The sequence below is a fragment of the Gavialis gangeticus genome, unplaced genomic scaffold (genome assembly GCF_001723915.1).
Source record: "Gavialis gangeticus isolate Ggan-Ray unplaced genomic scaffold, GavGan_comp1, whole genome shotgun sequence".
In the NCBI taxonomy this organism is placed as follows: domain Eukaryota; kingdom Metazoa; phylum Chordata; order Crocodylia; family Gavialidae; genus Gavialis; species Gavialis gangeticus.
The window spans coordinates 47,752,508-47,770,218 of NW_017728997.1; the positions used below are offsets into that span (position 1 = coordinate 47,752,508).

General features: G+C 47.0%; 1 protein-coding gene across 3 annotated transcripts in view; it reads right to left on the minus strand.

The window, feature by feature from the left end:
- Positions 1 to 17,711, minus strand: part of RNF123 (ring finger protein 123) — a 145,547-nt gene that overhangs the window by 78,852 nt on the left and 48,984 nt on the right. For all 3 annotated transcript variants that reach the window (XM_019505163.1, XM_019505164.1, XM_019505162.1), the window contains 2 exons: positions 2,702 to 2,879; positions 481 to 555 (listed from right to left, as the gene is read on the minus strand). In XM_019505163.1, the coding sequence (XP_019360708.1) occupies positions 481 to 555; positions 2,702 to 2,879 (253 nt within the window). The remainder of the gene's footprint in view (positions 1 to 480; positions 556 to 2,701; positions 2,880 to 17,711) is intronic.

The following is a 17,711-nucleotide window of genomic DNA, read 5'->3' on the forward strand; positions in this document are numbered from 1 at the left end:
GGGGGCGGGCGCGGGGGCCCCCGCGAGGGGGGGGGGGGGGGGGGGGGGGGCACCATGTTCCACCTGGAAAATGGCAGCCATGCCCCATGTTCTGCCTGCAAAAGCAGGGGGCAGCCTCAAATTCAATAGATCCCTATACATACAACTCCTGAAGACAAACTGTAAGCCAGGAAGCTGCTACCCTTTGTGGTAAGTTGTTACACAGAATGTGCTTACATCAGAGAAGTCTAAGCATTCAGAAAACTAGTGTGTGGCATCCATGTCCCAGTCAGGATGCAGGAGGAGGGATCTGCAAGTCTCAACTGAGATTCCAGCTGAGGCAGTGCCTGAACTCTGTTCAGGCTCAGGAAGTTTAAAAGCACACAGGAAATTCACTGGCTGGATTCCCTGATAACAGGCTGGCAACCTGTAAGAAGGGTTGGAAGAAGACATCCAATACTCAGTTGCATGTCACCTCACTAGAGGGGAGAGCAGTCTCACCCGTGCCCACGATCCTTGAGTCAGCAAAGTGCTTGGCCAAAATGGCAGCAAGGCGTGTAAGAGTCTCTTCATAGCCTGCAAGGGAAGGGATCAGACAGTTAGGAAGGGGACAGCCTGTTAGCAGTCACTAGAAGGTCACAGGCACAGTCCCAAGCACCTGGCTGCAGACTGGGCCACAGGATTCATCCTTGCTGTGGAACTAAGCTTTCACTGAATGTTACTTGCAGGTCTTGGCCTTGTAGTGCAGAAAGAATTGTGAAAGTGTGATACAAATTACAGATGGAACACTGCCTGATTTGAGACCCAAGCTGCTTCGACAAAGCAGTGGCCAAGACCCCATGCAACAAAATGCTCAAAGAGCCAGCCACAAAAATAAGTGACATTTTCAACAGCAAGCTGGGTATGTATTGTGTGTGGAAATGCTTGGGAAAGATACTTCATAGAACAAATTGCCCTGAAATCCTCTACCAACACTAAGTCTGGCCATAGGAAGTTTCAGAACAGTAGGCTGGGTCTGAGACTCCCAGCATAGCACATTTTCCCTCATCTGGATCTTTAGGTTGGCAAACATAATGGATAAACCTGCAGCAGCACAATTAACTGCCCTGAGCATGCACGCTCACGGGGGATGGTTAGAAGCAATCAGGAAGTAGTGTCAACTACCTTGACACTATACAAAGTAATAGAGAACATTTGGCTGTGTGTAACCATGCTGAACAACTGGATATCAGCACTGCCTACCTTCAGAAGATTCAATTGCACCTTTGTATGGGACCAGGGTGCTCACAGGCTGATATGACAAGAGGATCCATATTGCTCAGCAAGGCAGACAAACTTGTAAGCTCCTTAAAACATCTAGTTCACACAATGCCAAGCTGCGAATGTTTTTTTTTTTTATACAGTAGCAGTCCCAGACCCCACTCTTGATGCAGGCATCACTGTGCCTGGAACTGTGCAGGAATACACCCACATACACATACTCTCTCTATCCTGGAGAGCTAAGTCCAGTCTGTTGTTCCCACAAATACTTGTTACCAAACAACAGTCAACTGCTTGATACTTGGTTCTATCAAGAGCAGGTTTCCCAAGGCCAGCAGAGCCCTTGCCCCTACATGCAAAACAACCATCACACTTCCTCCTGCCATGAAGAAAGCACTTCCCATCTTTCCCTGTTCCTAAATAGTTAAGGAGATTTTGCACAACTCAACAGAACAATTTACCATCCTGCCCTGAAAAGGAGAATGTGGGCACAGGGCCAGACTGAATGCTGGAGCAGACATGGGCCCATACCAGCTCCCACAGGTCCAAGTCTCACTATCAACCAGAAGATAGCTAGCAATGAAAGCAGGACCCTATCACACAGGATTGTGGATGCAAGAAGCTGGAATACCTGCCTGGTTAGCTGACCTGCCTCTTCATATTTGTCTGGGTCAAGGACTCCATGGTTTCTAGGTTCACCAGCTGAATACCATCCATCAACACCACCTAATTACCAGGGCTGTAGAGCCAGGCCTTTGGCTCACATGGCTGCTGCAGCACAGAAGTGGAATGAATGAGGGTAAGGAGGCCACTCCTGATGGGATTATGCATGGGGAGCAGAGACAAAGTCAAGTAAAACATCAAGCAGACAGGTCATTTGCAGGGCCATTTGTTGTCTAGAACATCCACTGTACAATCTGCTAGCACCACAGAAAAAACACATAGATAAAAAACATGGCTGGGGAGAAACCCAGGGTAACAACAGAAAGTCAGTGACACCCCCACCCACCTGAAGGGTAGGCAAGAAACAAGAAATACTGCCTTTGTTAATGATTTGGAAGATAAGATTGAGGGCACATTTAGCAAAACTGCAGAGGGTACTAAGCTAGATGGAGCTCCAGACACCCTGAAGGATTCAGAATGACCCTGATAAACTGGAGAAATGGTCCAAAATTAAACATATGAAGTTTAATAAAGACAAGTGCAGTGTCCTGTACTTGGGACAGAATAATCACACATACAAATATTATTATTTAGAGTTATAGCTTACCCTATCCAGAAAGTTTCAGAGCAGCTTACAATAAGAGACAACCCAAAACAACAGTAGACTCCCCAAACAACACCCCAAAACATGAGAATTCCAGCCCACATTCTCCCCACTACCAAATCCCTGCTTATCTTCCATAAGAGCAAACTATCCAGTCAATCCCAATTGTGCAGCCCAGAGCCCCAACCCCCTCACCTGGGAGCTCCTCCATGCTGTTGACAGGGCTGAAGTAGTTTTTCAGTGCACTGTAGCTATTCATAGCCACACTCAGGTAGAATTCTGGCATGAAGGCAAAAAGTGAGCCTGTCCTGTCACCATGCTCGATGGTGCGGATGCACACACGAAGTAGCCAGTATATATCCTGCATCTTCTCCTGGCCAGAGAAGAATACAGCCATGCTTCAGTCAGTTCCTACTCCAGGGAGCAGAAAAGGCTTATTCATTGAAACACACACACCCCCGCACCTCCCTCAGGACTTTACCCAGGGCCCTGGATCTAAGATCAGTCCCTTGTACAGACCCCTGGGTTTTCAGAATTTTCTTGTATACACCTGTTGCAAATTCTCACAATTCTGGGGTAAACACATGATGGGAACTATCTCTGGCCACCACCTTCACTCCTAAAGTACGTGTTGCTGCAGAAAGAAAGGAGTATATCAAACTATGTTAGAGGGTGTCAGAAAAAGTTCCCTTTCGCAACATGAAACGCTGGCAGCTTTTTATGTAAATTAGGAGCCTGTCTAATTTCTGCTTCTTAGAATGAATCAAATAAAAGAGAACTAAGAGCATAAATAAATCCCTCAACACACAAGGGATCCTGTTCTTTCAGTGGCTGTATCAATGAGTGATCTCAGTTAACCTCATCCAGGAAATATAGGGCACTTATACACATGCTCCAGGAGTGAAGGGTGAGGGGAGGGAGGAAATGGCAATGCCTGGAGCATCTCGTGTATCAGTGTCCCTGCACTCAAAAAAGGCAGCAGGAGCACTTTAAATAAAGCTCATAGATGAAGCTTTAGTTACAGCACTCCACTGCCATTTTTCACCACAGGGACTCTGACGAGATGCTGGAGTCTACTAGAGCATGGTAATCATGCTCCAGCAGACTCGATTAATCAAGTTTGCTTCAACACACTGTAATTACAGTGAATCGGAGTAGCCTCACTGCTCATGTGCAGGTACAGATGGATATAACAATTGTATTGCTATCAAAGTATTCTAATACAGGCTGTGATACTACTACTTTTATGTTTGCACGATTCTGTAGCAATATATGAGCAACAAAAGTGCACCAACTTTAACCCTTCATTCAGGGTCAGAGAAAAGGTAATTCAGCTCACTTGTATGACTACAGGATCATGTCAATGTAACCCTCCATAACCTTTACAGTCTAACAGCTGCTGCACATTCCTGAGCAGCAGTTCCCAATCCCCTTTTTAAAGTGGCTAAAGGTATGTTTGTCCACTCCCTTACTAGGGTGGTTTTTCTGTAATTTACAGCAAACGGTGCAGGTCACAAACTAAAGAACTTTCTCTAAGGATCTCTCTTTAAGAAAATAACACACATTTCAGTTTACCAGTTAATTTGAGGGATAAAAATCTTTTTATACCGCATTAAGATTGGAGAAGTCACATCTGAATCTTTTAAAACATGTTGACCTCAGAAAGTTACTCCAAGGGCTGCTAAACTGGACTGAAAGCTCAGTCCAATATCATTAAAACAAAACAAACAGAAAAAGCCCCCAAAATGAAAACTATAAGCAACCAATTTCCTCCCTCCTTTCACCAGGTAATTCAGGGCTATAAAGGCAAGATTCTACTTTAGCATTAAAATAGGATTCACAAAGAGACTTTTAGTTCGGTCTGTTTACCCTGATTTATTATTAATACTATTATTATTTTTTATTATGACATCACTCTCCTCCCAAAACTAAACCCACTGGCCTTGAACAGTCTCTTTGCTAACTTCTTTCAGCAGAGACCCAGGCAAGCCCCTGCTCAGGAGTCCTGTGCCTGTGGACCAAGTTCCAGTGAGGGTCATCCAAGTCAGAACCCCGATGTCTGAATATCTGGCCTGAGTGAGAAGAACAGGACCAATCTAGGCAGACAGCAAAGCCCGTCTCTACTTGTACTGGCACCGAATGCAGATTACAGCCGCTCCTAGAGCTACAGCCAGCACCTCCAGGTTTTTGGAGCAAAACTGGAGCCATCAGGGAGGGTTATGTAGAAAGCATTACATCTTGAATAAAATGAGAGACTCCTGGAAAGAACTGGGAGGATGAGGCTATATAAGGACACCACCTTGAAATGCATGCAGCACAGATAAAACATCCTGCTGCATCTCTGCAATCACTCTCCAGCAAACACATCTAGCTGCTGCAGTCCAACTGGGCAGAAGCCCCCGTCTCCCTCTGGGACCAGCAAAAGACTGAAGGAGGCCACCAAGCAAGAGGACTAGTAGTATTCTGCTCCCAGGCACCGCTGTCTGCTCCACGAAGACCGGGCTTTCCAATCCTGCTGGGAAGCAGGGGAACTTCATAGACAAGGCATAGCAAAGAAATTTAGAGATCTGGGTTCAGTTGCCAAATCCATGTAAGCATGAGCCACGTAATGTCCATGCTTCCTGTATGTAAATAGGAATATTGTTTCCCTGCCTCCCAGTAGCATGTGAGGTCTTAGGCAAACTTCTAGCCAAGCATCTATAAGGTCATCCAGTGGCATAAATTAATGAGAACTAAACACTGGAACGAGCCAGTAGAGCCAGGGGAACCTAGGAGCTAAAAGGAAGAACTGCTGAGCAAGATAACTCGCATCCCCTTCCACCAGCCACAGCACAACTCCATGCAGTTAGGTTCAAGGACTAGCTGCTTCTCTCTCTACCTTCATTCCTTCCTTGAATGGCTTCTAGAGGGTCCTCATCTTCCCTCCTTTTCCCCTTGGTGTCATCACACCTCAGGGGAAGAAAAGAACATTCCCCTTCTCCAAGGGTTAATACACAAAGAGAGGAGAAAGAAGAGAGCTCTCTCGTGCACTCTGGAAAGATCTATAAGCAGACTTATAGAATCATAGAAAGCTAGAGATGGAAGGGACCACCAGAGGTCATCTAGTCCAACCTCCTGAACAAGGCAGGATCATCCCCAGCTAAACTGTCCCATAAAAGTCTCTCTCTAACCTATTCTTAAAACTATACAATCTACCCTGTTGCACAACTACAAGGCACACTGCAGAAAGGCAATGCAAACACCCTAACCTGCCACAGGTAAAGCAGCGAGACAAAGGCTGTCAGTGCCCCACTGCAGCAAGAGTTGTTAAAATGCCCTTGAGAGACCCAAGGGAGAAAGCTATGTTCTCCCCCACTGCAGTAGAGAAAGGCAAAATAACACCACAGACTATCAGGGATGCCCCCAAGATTGTGTCATCCAGCCCATGGGACTCCCAATGGATCTGTGGAGAGCCCCTCAGCTGAAGCCCTGCACACTAGATCTGGAGCACATGGCACTGCAGAGCCTGATCTTGGCACAAGGAGGCTCAGTGAGGGCAGTGCAGGGCCCCTGGAGCCCAATCCCAGCCAGGCAGGGGCTGGGAAGAGGCAGGATGGGGCCTAATCCCAACATGTGGGTGCAGCAAGGGGCCTGATCCAGCCTGTGGACCAGCCCCACACCATTCATCTGGTTTGCAGAGCCAAAACTATGAGCACCACTATATCAATCTGACCATGGACTGAAATCCTTTCCCAATTCAAAATGTAGTAATCAGTTTAACCCGGAGCAAGACATTCTAACCAGAAGCCTCGAAGAGTTTAGTCCCAGCAAGAATACTGGCATATCACAGTCACAAATCTCCAGCCCTAGCTACAACCAACACAATTCTTCTGAGAGAGCTAGCAAGAAAAACCCTTGACACCTAGGGTGGTCATCATACAGGACAGTCTGGTTGTCCTCTATTGATATGAACCCGGTTGCCTTTATGTCCTCTATTTTTCTCTTGAGTAGCAAAAAACCAGAATGTCCTCTATGATGTCCCCCTTTTGACACCTGTAGCAACAGGAGAGAAAAATATTCCTTCTCTGCCGCAAGTGGGAATCAGCAAAGCCAAGAAGCATGGGAAAAACCAAACTCTCTTATCCTGCTTTAAGACCTCAGAACAGCAACCATGACTCCATACTTCATACCCTCAGACTGAATGGCCAGAACTCCCCTTTATGTATCCTCTCCACCAAGACTCTTAGAGCTTTCGCCATAGTGCTGCCACTTAGCCAGGTGTCTCTCATTTGAGATTTGTATTTTTGATTAATTTTTCAAGGTATAGCACCTTGCATTTGTCAATAATGAACTTCATCCTGCTGACTCTAGCCCAATTTTCTAATCTATCATGATTGCTTTTGAACTGTGCTCCTGTCCTCCAATGTGTTCAAAAACCATCCTAGCTTTGTTTACAAATTTGTTCAAGCAGCTCCCCATTCCAGCATCTAAATAATGAATAAACAAGTTGAACAGTACCAGGCCCAGGACAGACAACCGTGGACTTGAAACCTCCTGCCATTCATACATTTGTTATTACATTTCACTTGCAGCTTCTGAACCAGTTGTCTATACACTTTGTTGTCATTTTTCCTAGTCTACATTTCCAATTTGTTTATGATATGGTCAAGTGGGACTTTGTCAAAAGCCTTGCTGAAGTATAAATACACTATATCCACATTCCCTTTTTCAAAAGAGTAATTAACTAGGTGGAAAGAGATCAAGTTTGTTTGGGCATGATCTGTTTGTCAATCCATGCTAGCTGCAAATGGGCTTCCCTATGGCATGCTCCAGCAATACTACTGAGGTCAGGCTAACCAGTTTATAATTCCTCAGGTCCTCCTTTTTTTGCCTTTTCTGAAGGGCACTAAATTGGCCCTTTTACAGTCTCCCACTGCCCCACCTGTCTCCTACAATGTGGTAAAAATTATTGCCAAGAACTCCAAAATCTTCTCTGTCAGTTCCTTTATTACCTGGGGATTAAGTTCATCAAGACTGATCAAAACCTCTAACTCCTACACTGACGTTCAATGCAGACAAATTCAAGGTACTACACCTCAAGAGGAATAATTAAAAACACCAATATAAAATGGGTGACATCTGTCTGGATGGCAACACTATGGAAAAGGACTTGGGAGTCTTCGTAGATCACAGACTCAATATGAGTCTGATGCATGATGAAGCCGCACAAAAAGTGAATGCAGTTTTGGGATGCATTAGGTGCAAGATACAGAAGGTGATAGTGCCTTTCTACTTGGCACTGATTAGGTCTCATCTAGAGTACTGTGTGAAGTTCTGGGCTTCACATTTTTAAAAGCATGTGGAAAAGTTTGAAGGTCCACAGGCAGGCAAAAAAGATGATCAAGGGCTTAAAAGCAAGTCGTACATGGAAAGGCTGAAGGTGCTAGTCACGTTCAGTTTGCAGAAAAGGTGCTTAAGAGCGGATATGACAGCAGTCTTCAAATACTTGAAGGGTTGCCACAAAAAAGAGGGAAAGCATCTATTCTCTCTTGCCAAAGAAAGGAGAACACAGACCAATGGCTTGAAGTTGCAGCAAAGTAAGTTTATATGGATATCTGGAAAAACTTCTTCACTGTTAGAATAGTGAGGCAGTGGAATAGATTGCCTAAGGAAGGTGTGGACTCTCCATCACTGGAGGTGTTCAGAAAGAGGTTAGACATCAACTGGTCAGGGATGATTTAGGTATAGATATGCCTATGTTCTACCATGGGTATTTCCCATATTTTGGGCTTTGTTGGTCATCCCCACCCCCACTCCCCCTTTTCTGCTATATTTATCAGGGTGTTTTTAAACCTTCCCAGAGGCTTTGGGAGTTGGCTACAGCCAAGGCTGGGAACTTTGACTGGGGTGTACCAATGCTTCTGCTGGGACCAAAGCCAGAGGTTCCTGGCTAGAGGGTCTTGCTCCTCTGCTCAGGATTAGGCCAACTGCCATAATTGGGGTCAGGAAGGAATTTTACCCCATGATCAGACTGTATGCACTGTGGGGATTTTTGCCTTTCTTTGTAGCAGGGGATTTGGCCCTCTAGTCAGCACCTCTTGGGTGCATATTAACAACATTTTATGGAAGCAGAACATTGGCTGCTGTGGTTCCCCTGCTTTACCTTTGGCAAATTAAGGCATCTACAATGCATCAGGGTTGATGGTAGTCTTATGCAGAGTTCAGATTATGGTGTGTGCAGCCTTGTTTGGATAGAGATGATTCTGCCTCAGAGAGAGTGTTGGACTAGAAGACCTTTGGAGGTCCCTTCCAGCCCTACTTCTCTATGACTATGACCATGACCCCTGGCTTGTCCCCTTCCTTATCCAATAATCCCTATTAGTTCTCTGGTTGCAGCTTAATTTTTTAGGGTGGTGACTGAGGCAAACGAACTGCTGAGCAGTTCCAATTTCTTTGCATCTTCTATTAAGAGTTCATGCTGGCTATAACTTCCTTGCTCTTCTTTTTTCCCACCGTATTTATAGACCTTCCTCTTGTTTTTACCTTCCCTCAGAAGGCAGGATAGATTTGTACCTTATAGACTAGCTAAATCAGAGATGCATACACTTTCATAAGCAGTGGCCTGCTTCATCTCCAGGAAACAAAGTTGCTCAATGGAAAGCAGTGATTAGAATAGAAAGGATAGGGAAGGGGGATGAAAAAGGAGGGAACACTGCTGGAAGAGGCAAATGTCAGTTGGTTTTTAAACTGTTGTTGTTTAAGTACAGCTACTCTGAGCTGACAATTTCTGAAAGGCTCACAAGCCTACGGAAGAACACCTTAACCTTCCTGAACATCCCATCTCTGACCTCAGAGTAGCTGTTCTTAGACAATAAAACTTTAAAATCTACTGGAAAGGGAAACTGCAAACCAAGAAACTATCCGCCCAATGGATTACCAGAACCCGACTGCCTTCTATGATGAGGTGACTGGCTCTGTGGATGTGGTGTACCTTGATTTTAGCAAGGCTTTCAATACGGTCTCCCACAACATTCTCACAGGCAAGCTAAAGAAGTACGGGCTGGATGAATGGACAGTAAGGTCGATAGAAAACTGGCTGGAGCATCGGGCTCAGAGTAGTAATCAATGGCGCGATGTCTAGTTGGCAGCCGGTATCAAGTGGAGAACCCCAGGGGTCGGTCCTGGAGCTGGTTTTGTTCAATGTCTTCATCAGTGACCTGGAAGATGGCACAGAGTACACCCTCAGCAAGTTTAAAAGGGACCCGAGGAGGTCATTTAGTCCAACCCCCTGCTCAAAGCAGGACCAGCCCCAACTAGATCATCCCAGCCAAAGCTTTGTCTAGCCAGGTTTTGAAAACCCCCAAGGATGGAGCTTCCACCACCTCTGGGTAACCTGTTCCTGTGTTTTAGTTCCCTCCTAGTGAGAAAACTCTTCCCAATATCCAACCTAAACTTCCCTTGTTCCAACTCGAGACCATTGCTTCTTGTTCTGTCTGCCACCAGTGGAAAGAGTCTAGCTCCATTCTCTTTCAGACCACCCTTCAGGTAACTGAAGACTGCTATTAAGTTTCCTCTTAGTCTCCTCTTCTCTAGACTAAATAAGCCCAGTTCTATCAGTCTTTCCTCATAAGTCTTGTCCCCCAACCCCATCACCTTTTTAGTCGCCCACTGCTGTAGTCTCTCCAATTTGTCCACATGCTTTCTGTAGTAGGGGGCCCAAAATTGAACACAGTACTCCAGATGTGGCCTCACTAGTGCTGAATAGAAGGGAATAATTACTTCCCTTGACCTACTGGCAACACACTTACCAAAGCATCACAGGATGCTGTTAGCCTTCTTGGCAACAAGGGCACACTGCTGGCTCATATTCAGCTTATTGTCCCACTGTGACTGCCAGGTCCTTTTCTGCAGAGCTGCTGCCTAGCCAGTTAGTCCCCAGCCTGTACCAGTCAGGAAGGCCATGCACTTCACTCCTGCATGCCAGAGCAATGTTCTTATATTCTTCCCTAGTTATTTCTTCAAGTTTCCACTTCTTATAAGCTGCCTTTTTGCAATTTAGTTTACTCAAGAGTTCCTGGCTAAGCCAAGCTGGTTTTCTGCCATACTTGTTACTTTTCCTGTGCATCGGGGTGGTTTGTTCCTGCACTCTCGGTAAGGCTTCTCTGAAGTACAGCCAGCTCTCCTGGACTCCTCTCCCCCTCAGCCTGGCTTCCCAGGAGATCCTGCCCATGAGTTCCCTGAGTGAGTCCAAGTCTGCTTTTCTGAAGTTCAGGGTCCTTACTCTGCTGATCTCCTTCCTTCCTCTCCTCAGGATCCTGAACTCAATCATCTCACAGTCACTGCTACCCAAGTTGCCATCCACTACTACATTCCCAACCAATTCTTCCCTGTTTGTGAGCTGCTGGTCAAGAGCATGGCCCTTCACTGACTGCTCCAGCACTTGCACACTGAAGTTCTCCCTAATACTCTCCAAAAACTTCCTGGATTGCCTGCGCACTGCTGTATTGCCCTCCCAGCAGATATCAGGGTGACTGAAGTCCTCCATGAGAACTAGAGCCTGTGATCAGAAAACTTCTGCTAGCTGTTTGAAGAAAGCTTCATCCACCACTTCCTTCTGGTCTGATGGTCTCTATCAGACATCCACCATGACATCACCCTTATTACCCTTCCCTTCTAACCTTAACCCAGAGACTTGCAACAGGACTATCTCCAGTTCCATACTGGAGCTTTGAGCAATCATATGGCTATATTACATAAAGTGCAACTCCTCCTCCTCCTCCTCTTCTTGCCTGCCTGTCCTTCCTGAACACTTTGTACCCATCCATGACAATCCTCCGGTCATGCAAGCTATCCCACCAAGTCTCTGCCATTCCAATCATGTCATAGTTCTGTGACTGAAAGGACCTCCAATTCTTCCTGCTCGTTTCCCAGGCTCTGTGCACTTGTGTACAGGCACCTGAGGTAACTAGTTGATTGCCCTGATCTCTCAGGGAGTATGAGAGCACCTCCCCTGTTGTCCCCTCCTGCTTGCTCTTCCTCCAAGTCTCCTGCTCCCGCACTTACCTCAGGGCTTTGGTCTCCATTCCCTGGCAAATCTAGTTAAAAGCCCTTCTTACTAGGTTAGTGATCCTGTCTGCAAAGACGCTCTTCCCTCTCTTTGCCAGGTGGATCCCATCTCTATCCAGCAATCCTTCTTCTTGGAAAAACACCCAATGGTCGTAGTCAAATCCTTGCTGGTGACATCACCTAAGCAGCCAGGTGTTGATCTGCAGGATGCACCTGCTCCTGCATGGGCCCTTTTCCTTGTCTAGAAAGATCAATGAGAACACAAGCTGAGCCCCAGAACCCCTTGCCCTTGCACCCAGAGCCCTGTTGTCACTCTTGATATGCTCAGGGTCTCCCCTAGCAGTATCATTGGTGTCCACGTGGATGAGCAGCATAAGGTAGTAGTCAGAAGGCCGGATGAGCCTTGGTAATCCCGCCATGGCATATCAGATCCAGGCTCTGGGCAAGCAGCACACTGCCCAAAACAACAGGTCAGGTTGGCAGATGGCTCCCTCTGTCCCCCATAGAAGGGAGTCTCCAGCCACCACCACTTGTCACTTCTTGGTGGTGGTCATCTCGATCCTACCCACCTTGGTGAGGCCTGGCCTGTCTTCCTCCACCAATAAAACATGCTCCTCCCTCTCTGCTGCCTGGGCTGCATATCTGTTCTCCAGATGAATGACTGTGGGTGGAGATGAAGATCTCTGCTTGCTGCCAGAAGTCACAAGGCTCCAGGTTCCACCTTCTAGGGAGTCCATGTCCTCTCCTTTCTCTAGCGCTGCCTCTGGCATTTCTTCCTCCACACAGTCCCGGAGATCTCCTCCACCATTGAATCGATGAATGCCTCATGGCAGAGGATGCTTTGGAGCCTCACCACCTCCTCCTGCCTGTTCCTTGAGAGACACCACCAGGAGGCTCTGCTCACACTACAGGCACTCCCCGACCTGGCCATCACTGGAAGTAACCTGAAAGCCCCAGTCCCCACAGTGCCAAACCTGGACTGGGTGGAAGCCTCAATGGTGAGTGGTCCTGCCTGGACAGAAGCCTCACAGATGCAAGCAGAGGCAATGGCTCTGGCATTGTGACATCCTCCAGCCACTTCTCTGGGTCTCTTAATCTGCATTCTCACTCACTGCTCTTCTTCCAAGCAGATCTCCCCTAGCAAACTCACCTGGAACACGCTTCTTCATTGCTCCTTGGCCCAAAGGGTTCTTTTTCTTTTTTTTTCCTGCTTCCTCATGCCAAGATGAAAGTCTTGCCCCTCAAAAAAGGGGTTGGGGGCCACGAACTGGCTTAGGAACTGCTTGCAGACTGCTTACCCTTCTGCCAAACTTTAGACTAGCTACTTGTCTCTAAATTCCTTTTCCACATATAGTTCATTCTTTTTCCTTTGCTTCCCTGATTTTGTTCCCTAAAAGTTCTTGTCATTTCCTGGTGTACTTCCTTGGTGACCTTCCCATCTTACTATTACCTCTATGCTCTCCTTTTGCTTTTGAGACATCCTAGAAACTATTTGTGCAGCCAGACTCTCATGCCACTCTTCCTGAGCTTCCATTGCATCAGAATACCTTCTGTTGGGCTTACAATGCTGTGCCTTTTAGAAACCTTCAGCCCTTCTGCACCCTTTTATCCTTCAGTCTGTCCTCCCAATAGCATAGTGCCTATTATCTCCTTGAGTTGCATGAAATGAATACTTTTTGAAATCTAATGTCTTAGTTCTGCTGACCTCATGCTTTCTCCATCTCAGAATTGCAAATTTTATCGCATCATAATCACTTCCTCTTAAGTTTCCCATTACCTTCACATCTTCGACCAATTCCTCTCTACGGTTCAAAACAAGATCCAAGATAAATGATCCCCTAGTCATGTCAACTTTCTGAAACAGAAAGTTGCTCTCCATACAAGTTAGGAACTTGTTTGACATTTTGTTTGGCTGCATTATTCTTCCAGAAGATATTCTAAGCACTGAAGTCTGCCATCAGTATCATCTAATAACTTTCAGATGATTTTGACACCTTCCTGGGGAGTGCCTAAATTCACTTCTTCCTGACATGGTGGTCTATAATAAGTACCCATCATGGTAAAGCATAGTAGTGCTTTATCTTTCACCTTTTATCCTTACACAAGTATGTTCTGATCCACTACCTTCTTCCTCCTGAACCAGGGAACAAGTATATACATTTCTGATACACAAGGTGATACCACCATTTTTTTCTCCCAACCCTGCCCTTCTAAAACAGTGTTTCTTTCAGTGTTGACATTCCAGTCATAAAAGAGTTATTCTATCGAGTCTCTGCAATACCAATTGTATCATGGTTTTCTTCACAAGCTGTGACTTTCAGCTCATCTTGCTTGTTACTGTGCCAGCAGTATCACTATCGGAGCTTTTCCGGGGTGGCTCCACCCTCCTGTAATGGGCCAACCACCTGCTTACTCACCTGCCACGCCTTGATCTTACTTGATTAGAAGATGGTTGTAATCAGCAGGAGGCTGCCCATTTTTCCGCGCCCCGGTGACAGGGGGCACTACCTGCGGCTCCTTTTCCTCCCCTACACCGCAGCCCAAGCCTCGCAGATGGAGTTGACGTGGTTTGACCTGGGCCTTGTTGTGTTCTAGCCCTCCTCTTTACTCCCAGGGCTCCTCACTGCCTCCTCTCTCGCTCTAGGGCTCCTTGCTGCCCCTCTCACTCGCTCTGGGGCTCCCCGCTGACCTCTCTCTCACTCTGGGGCTCCCCGCTGACCCCCTCTCTCGCTCTGGGGCTCCCCGCTGACCCCCTCTCTCTCGCTCTGGGACTAGGGCCACTGCACCCCGCACATGCTGCACCCTCTCTGGTGCCAGGAACCCCCACGCTACTGGGGAGTCCCTATGAGGCCTCCTCCAACCCCTAACAGCCTCACACAGTCCTCCGGTCAAAACAGTAATCATAGAACATAAAGCCCCTGGGCTACAACATAAAAACTAGACTGTCCGGTCAAACAAAATCTACTTCCTACTCGAGAGTGAGGGAGTGGGGGGGAAGGAGGGCTCCCCAACCCCAGCAGCAACCGGGGGATGCTCTCACTGCCCAAGTCCTCCCCTCTGTCTGAGCTGAGTCCCTACTCCCACGGTTGCTGGAGAGGGACTGCCCTCCGGGCCTCCTACCTGGGCTTAAGAAGGGATAAGCCCTGCCTCTTCCTGTCAGCTGGTTTTACCAGTTGCCCTGGCAACCAGGACCTGTGCAGTCCTGGTGACTGGCAGTTGAGCCTCCCCCTTCCTGCCACTAGGGGTCTCTCCAGAGCAGTCTCCGCTCTCAGGCGCAGGGCACCTGAGTGCACTGCGACAGTTACTCACACTCCTCACATATGCACACATTGGAAGTATTTTGCATTTTGACCTACCCATTTTCCCCTTGCATGCATTCTCGCTGTCCTGTTGCTCCATGGCACTTCCCCTAAGTTGAGCTGCTTCTTCTGGTCCTTTCCTCTCTGGATTTTTTGCTCTGTTGCTGCAGGGTATTCACCATTCTTGTGGAACCTATTTAAAGCCCTCCTTACTTGGTTGGCCAGATGATGCCAAAAGATGCTCTTTCATTTCTAGACAGGTGGATCCTGTGTCCCTTGATAGCAGTCCTCCACCCCAGAACACTTGCCCATTGTTATAGAATCCAATGACTTCATGTCAGCACCTTCATTTTGACATACTTTTATTTCTATGATTCAGTGTTCCCTGTCTGGGTCCTTACCTTCCACCAGGAGAACTGATGAGAACACCAGTTGTTTGAAACTCCTTCATTCTCCTGCCAAGCACCTTGTAATCTCCTTTGGTCTGCTCATTATCATTCCGGGCAGTATTGATGGTGCCTACCTGGACAAGTAGGAAAGTAAACTGGCCTGATGGACGGATGAACTCTGGAATCTTCTGTGACATCTTGAATACAGGCTTCAGTCAAATAGCACACTTCCCAGGATCCCAAATCTGGATAAGAAATTGATGCTTCTGTCCCCTACAGAAGGGAGTCACCAATCACCACCTCTCCTTTTCCTTGGTACAGTGGTCTTGGAGCCCTCATCCCTGAGGCCCTGCCTTTTAGACTGCTGGGTCATCTGGTGAGTCCCTGCTTGCTGTTGTCCATTTTCCTCTCAACTGTTTCCCCTACAGAGTTCTTGAAAGCAGACACTAATTTGAGGCTATTCATCTCGAATCCTGAGGATTCTCCTGCTAAGACACATGCTACCACTTCCCTTTCTGCTCTTTGTCCTCTCTTGTCCCAACTTCTCATGACTCTCGTCTTTGAAAGCGCACAGTATGGATACCTGTACTTTCAAGCCTTCAATCTTTTCTTCCACGATGAACACCGACTTGCACATAGTTCAGATAAAATGGTCTTGACCCCCTGGGAGGAAGGCAAACATGGTGCATCATACACAAAAAACAACTACTGACCCACTCTCCATCTCCACTTATGCTGCCTATGCTCCCTGAAGGACACCCAAGGTGTAGAAAACAAACCAAAGAGCCTTTCCCCAATCCCTCCACCCCCTGCCACATACACAAACACGCACACACATGCGCACACACCCTCCTGCAGTGAACTCTCAGGAAACTCCTTCTGTTAGCTTCTTCTCTTTTCACAAGAGGGTGTCATTTACAGATTCACAAAAGTTTAGGGCTGCAAGGGACCTTGTGAGATCATTGGGTTCAGCCCACACTCTGGGCAGGAAAGACTGCTGGGGTCAAACAACCCCAGCAAGGTATGCATCCAGTCTCCTTTTGAAGATCTCCAGGGTAGGTACCTGTACCACCCCCACTGGGAGTCTATTCCAGAGTCTGGTCACATGAACTGTGAAGAAGGTTTTCCTTATATCCAGTCTGAAACCTTCTTCTAGGAGTTTATAACCATTGCTCCTGGTTTTCCCTTTGGGTGCTTCAGTGAATAGCTGTTCACCTAACCCCTGATATATTTGTGAGCTGCCACCAAATACCCGCAAAGTCTTCTCTTTTCTAGGCTGATGTATCTGTCAACCTTTCCTTGTATGGCTTGCTCTTCAGGCCTCTAATCATATGAGTGGCTCTTCTCTGGACTCTCAAGCTTCTTTACATCCTTCTTGTAGTGTGGTGCCCAGAACTGGATGCAGTACTCCAGCTGCAGTCTCACCCATGCCAAGTAGAGCGGGAAAATAACTTGCTTATTTTTGCTTGAGCTGCAGCAGTTGAGGCATGCCAGCGGATTGTTTCCTCTGCTAACTGTAGCATCACACTAGTGGCTCATATTCATTTTATGGTCAATTATGACCCCCAGGTACCTTTCGAATATGGTGTTAGCTAGGGGAGCACCACTGAGCCTGTAAGTTAGTTGCAGATATTTTGTCCCCAGATGGAGCACTTTAAACTTCTCAGTGTTGAACAGCATTTGGTTCTGGTCCACCCATCTAACTAATCTAAGTCCTCCTGGATCATCAGCCTACCCTGATGCATGGCTGCACTTCCCACAGCTTAGTGTCATTGGTGAACTTTGCCAGTGTGCTTTTCACCCCTACATCCAGATCATTAATGAAGATGTTGAAAAGCACTGGTTCAAGTACTAAACCCTGGGGAACCCCACTGGATACTTTCCGCCAGGTCAACACAGATCGGTCTATTAGTACTCTCTGGGTTCGATCCCACAGTCAGTTTCCCACCCATCTGACGACTGAATTGTTGAGCCCACAGTCCCCTAGTTTTACCTCGAGAGCCTCATAGGACACCAAGTCAAAGGCCTTCCTAAAGTCCAAGTAAATGACATCAACCTCATCTCCCTTATCCAGGTGGGGAGTAACCTGGTCATAGAAGGAGATGAGGTTAGTCAGACATGACCTACCTGCGACAAAACCATGCTGGCTGTTATTCAGAATTCTGTCTTCCACTAGCTTATTGCATATGGACTGCTTGAGAATTTTTTCAAGGATTTTTCCTGGGATTAAGGACAGGCTGATTGGCCTGCAGTTCCCTGGGTCCTCTCTCCTCCCCTTCTCAAAGATAGGCACAACATTGGCCCTCTTCCCGTTTTCTGGGACCTCTCCTGAGCACCACGAATTCTCAAAGAGGTTCACCAGTTGTCCTGCAATGACTCTGGCTAGTTTGTTCAGCACTCTTGGATAGAGTTTCATAGATTTCATAGACATTAGGGCTGGAAGGGACCTCGGAAGATCGAATCCAGCCCCCC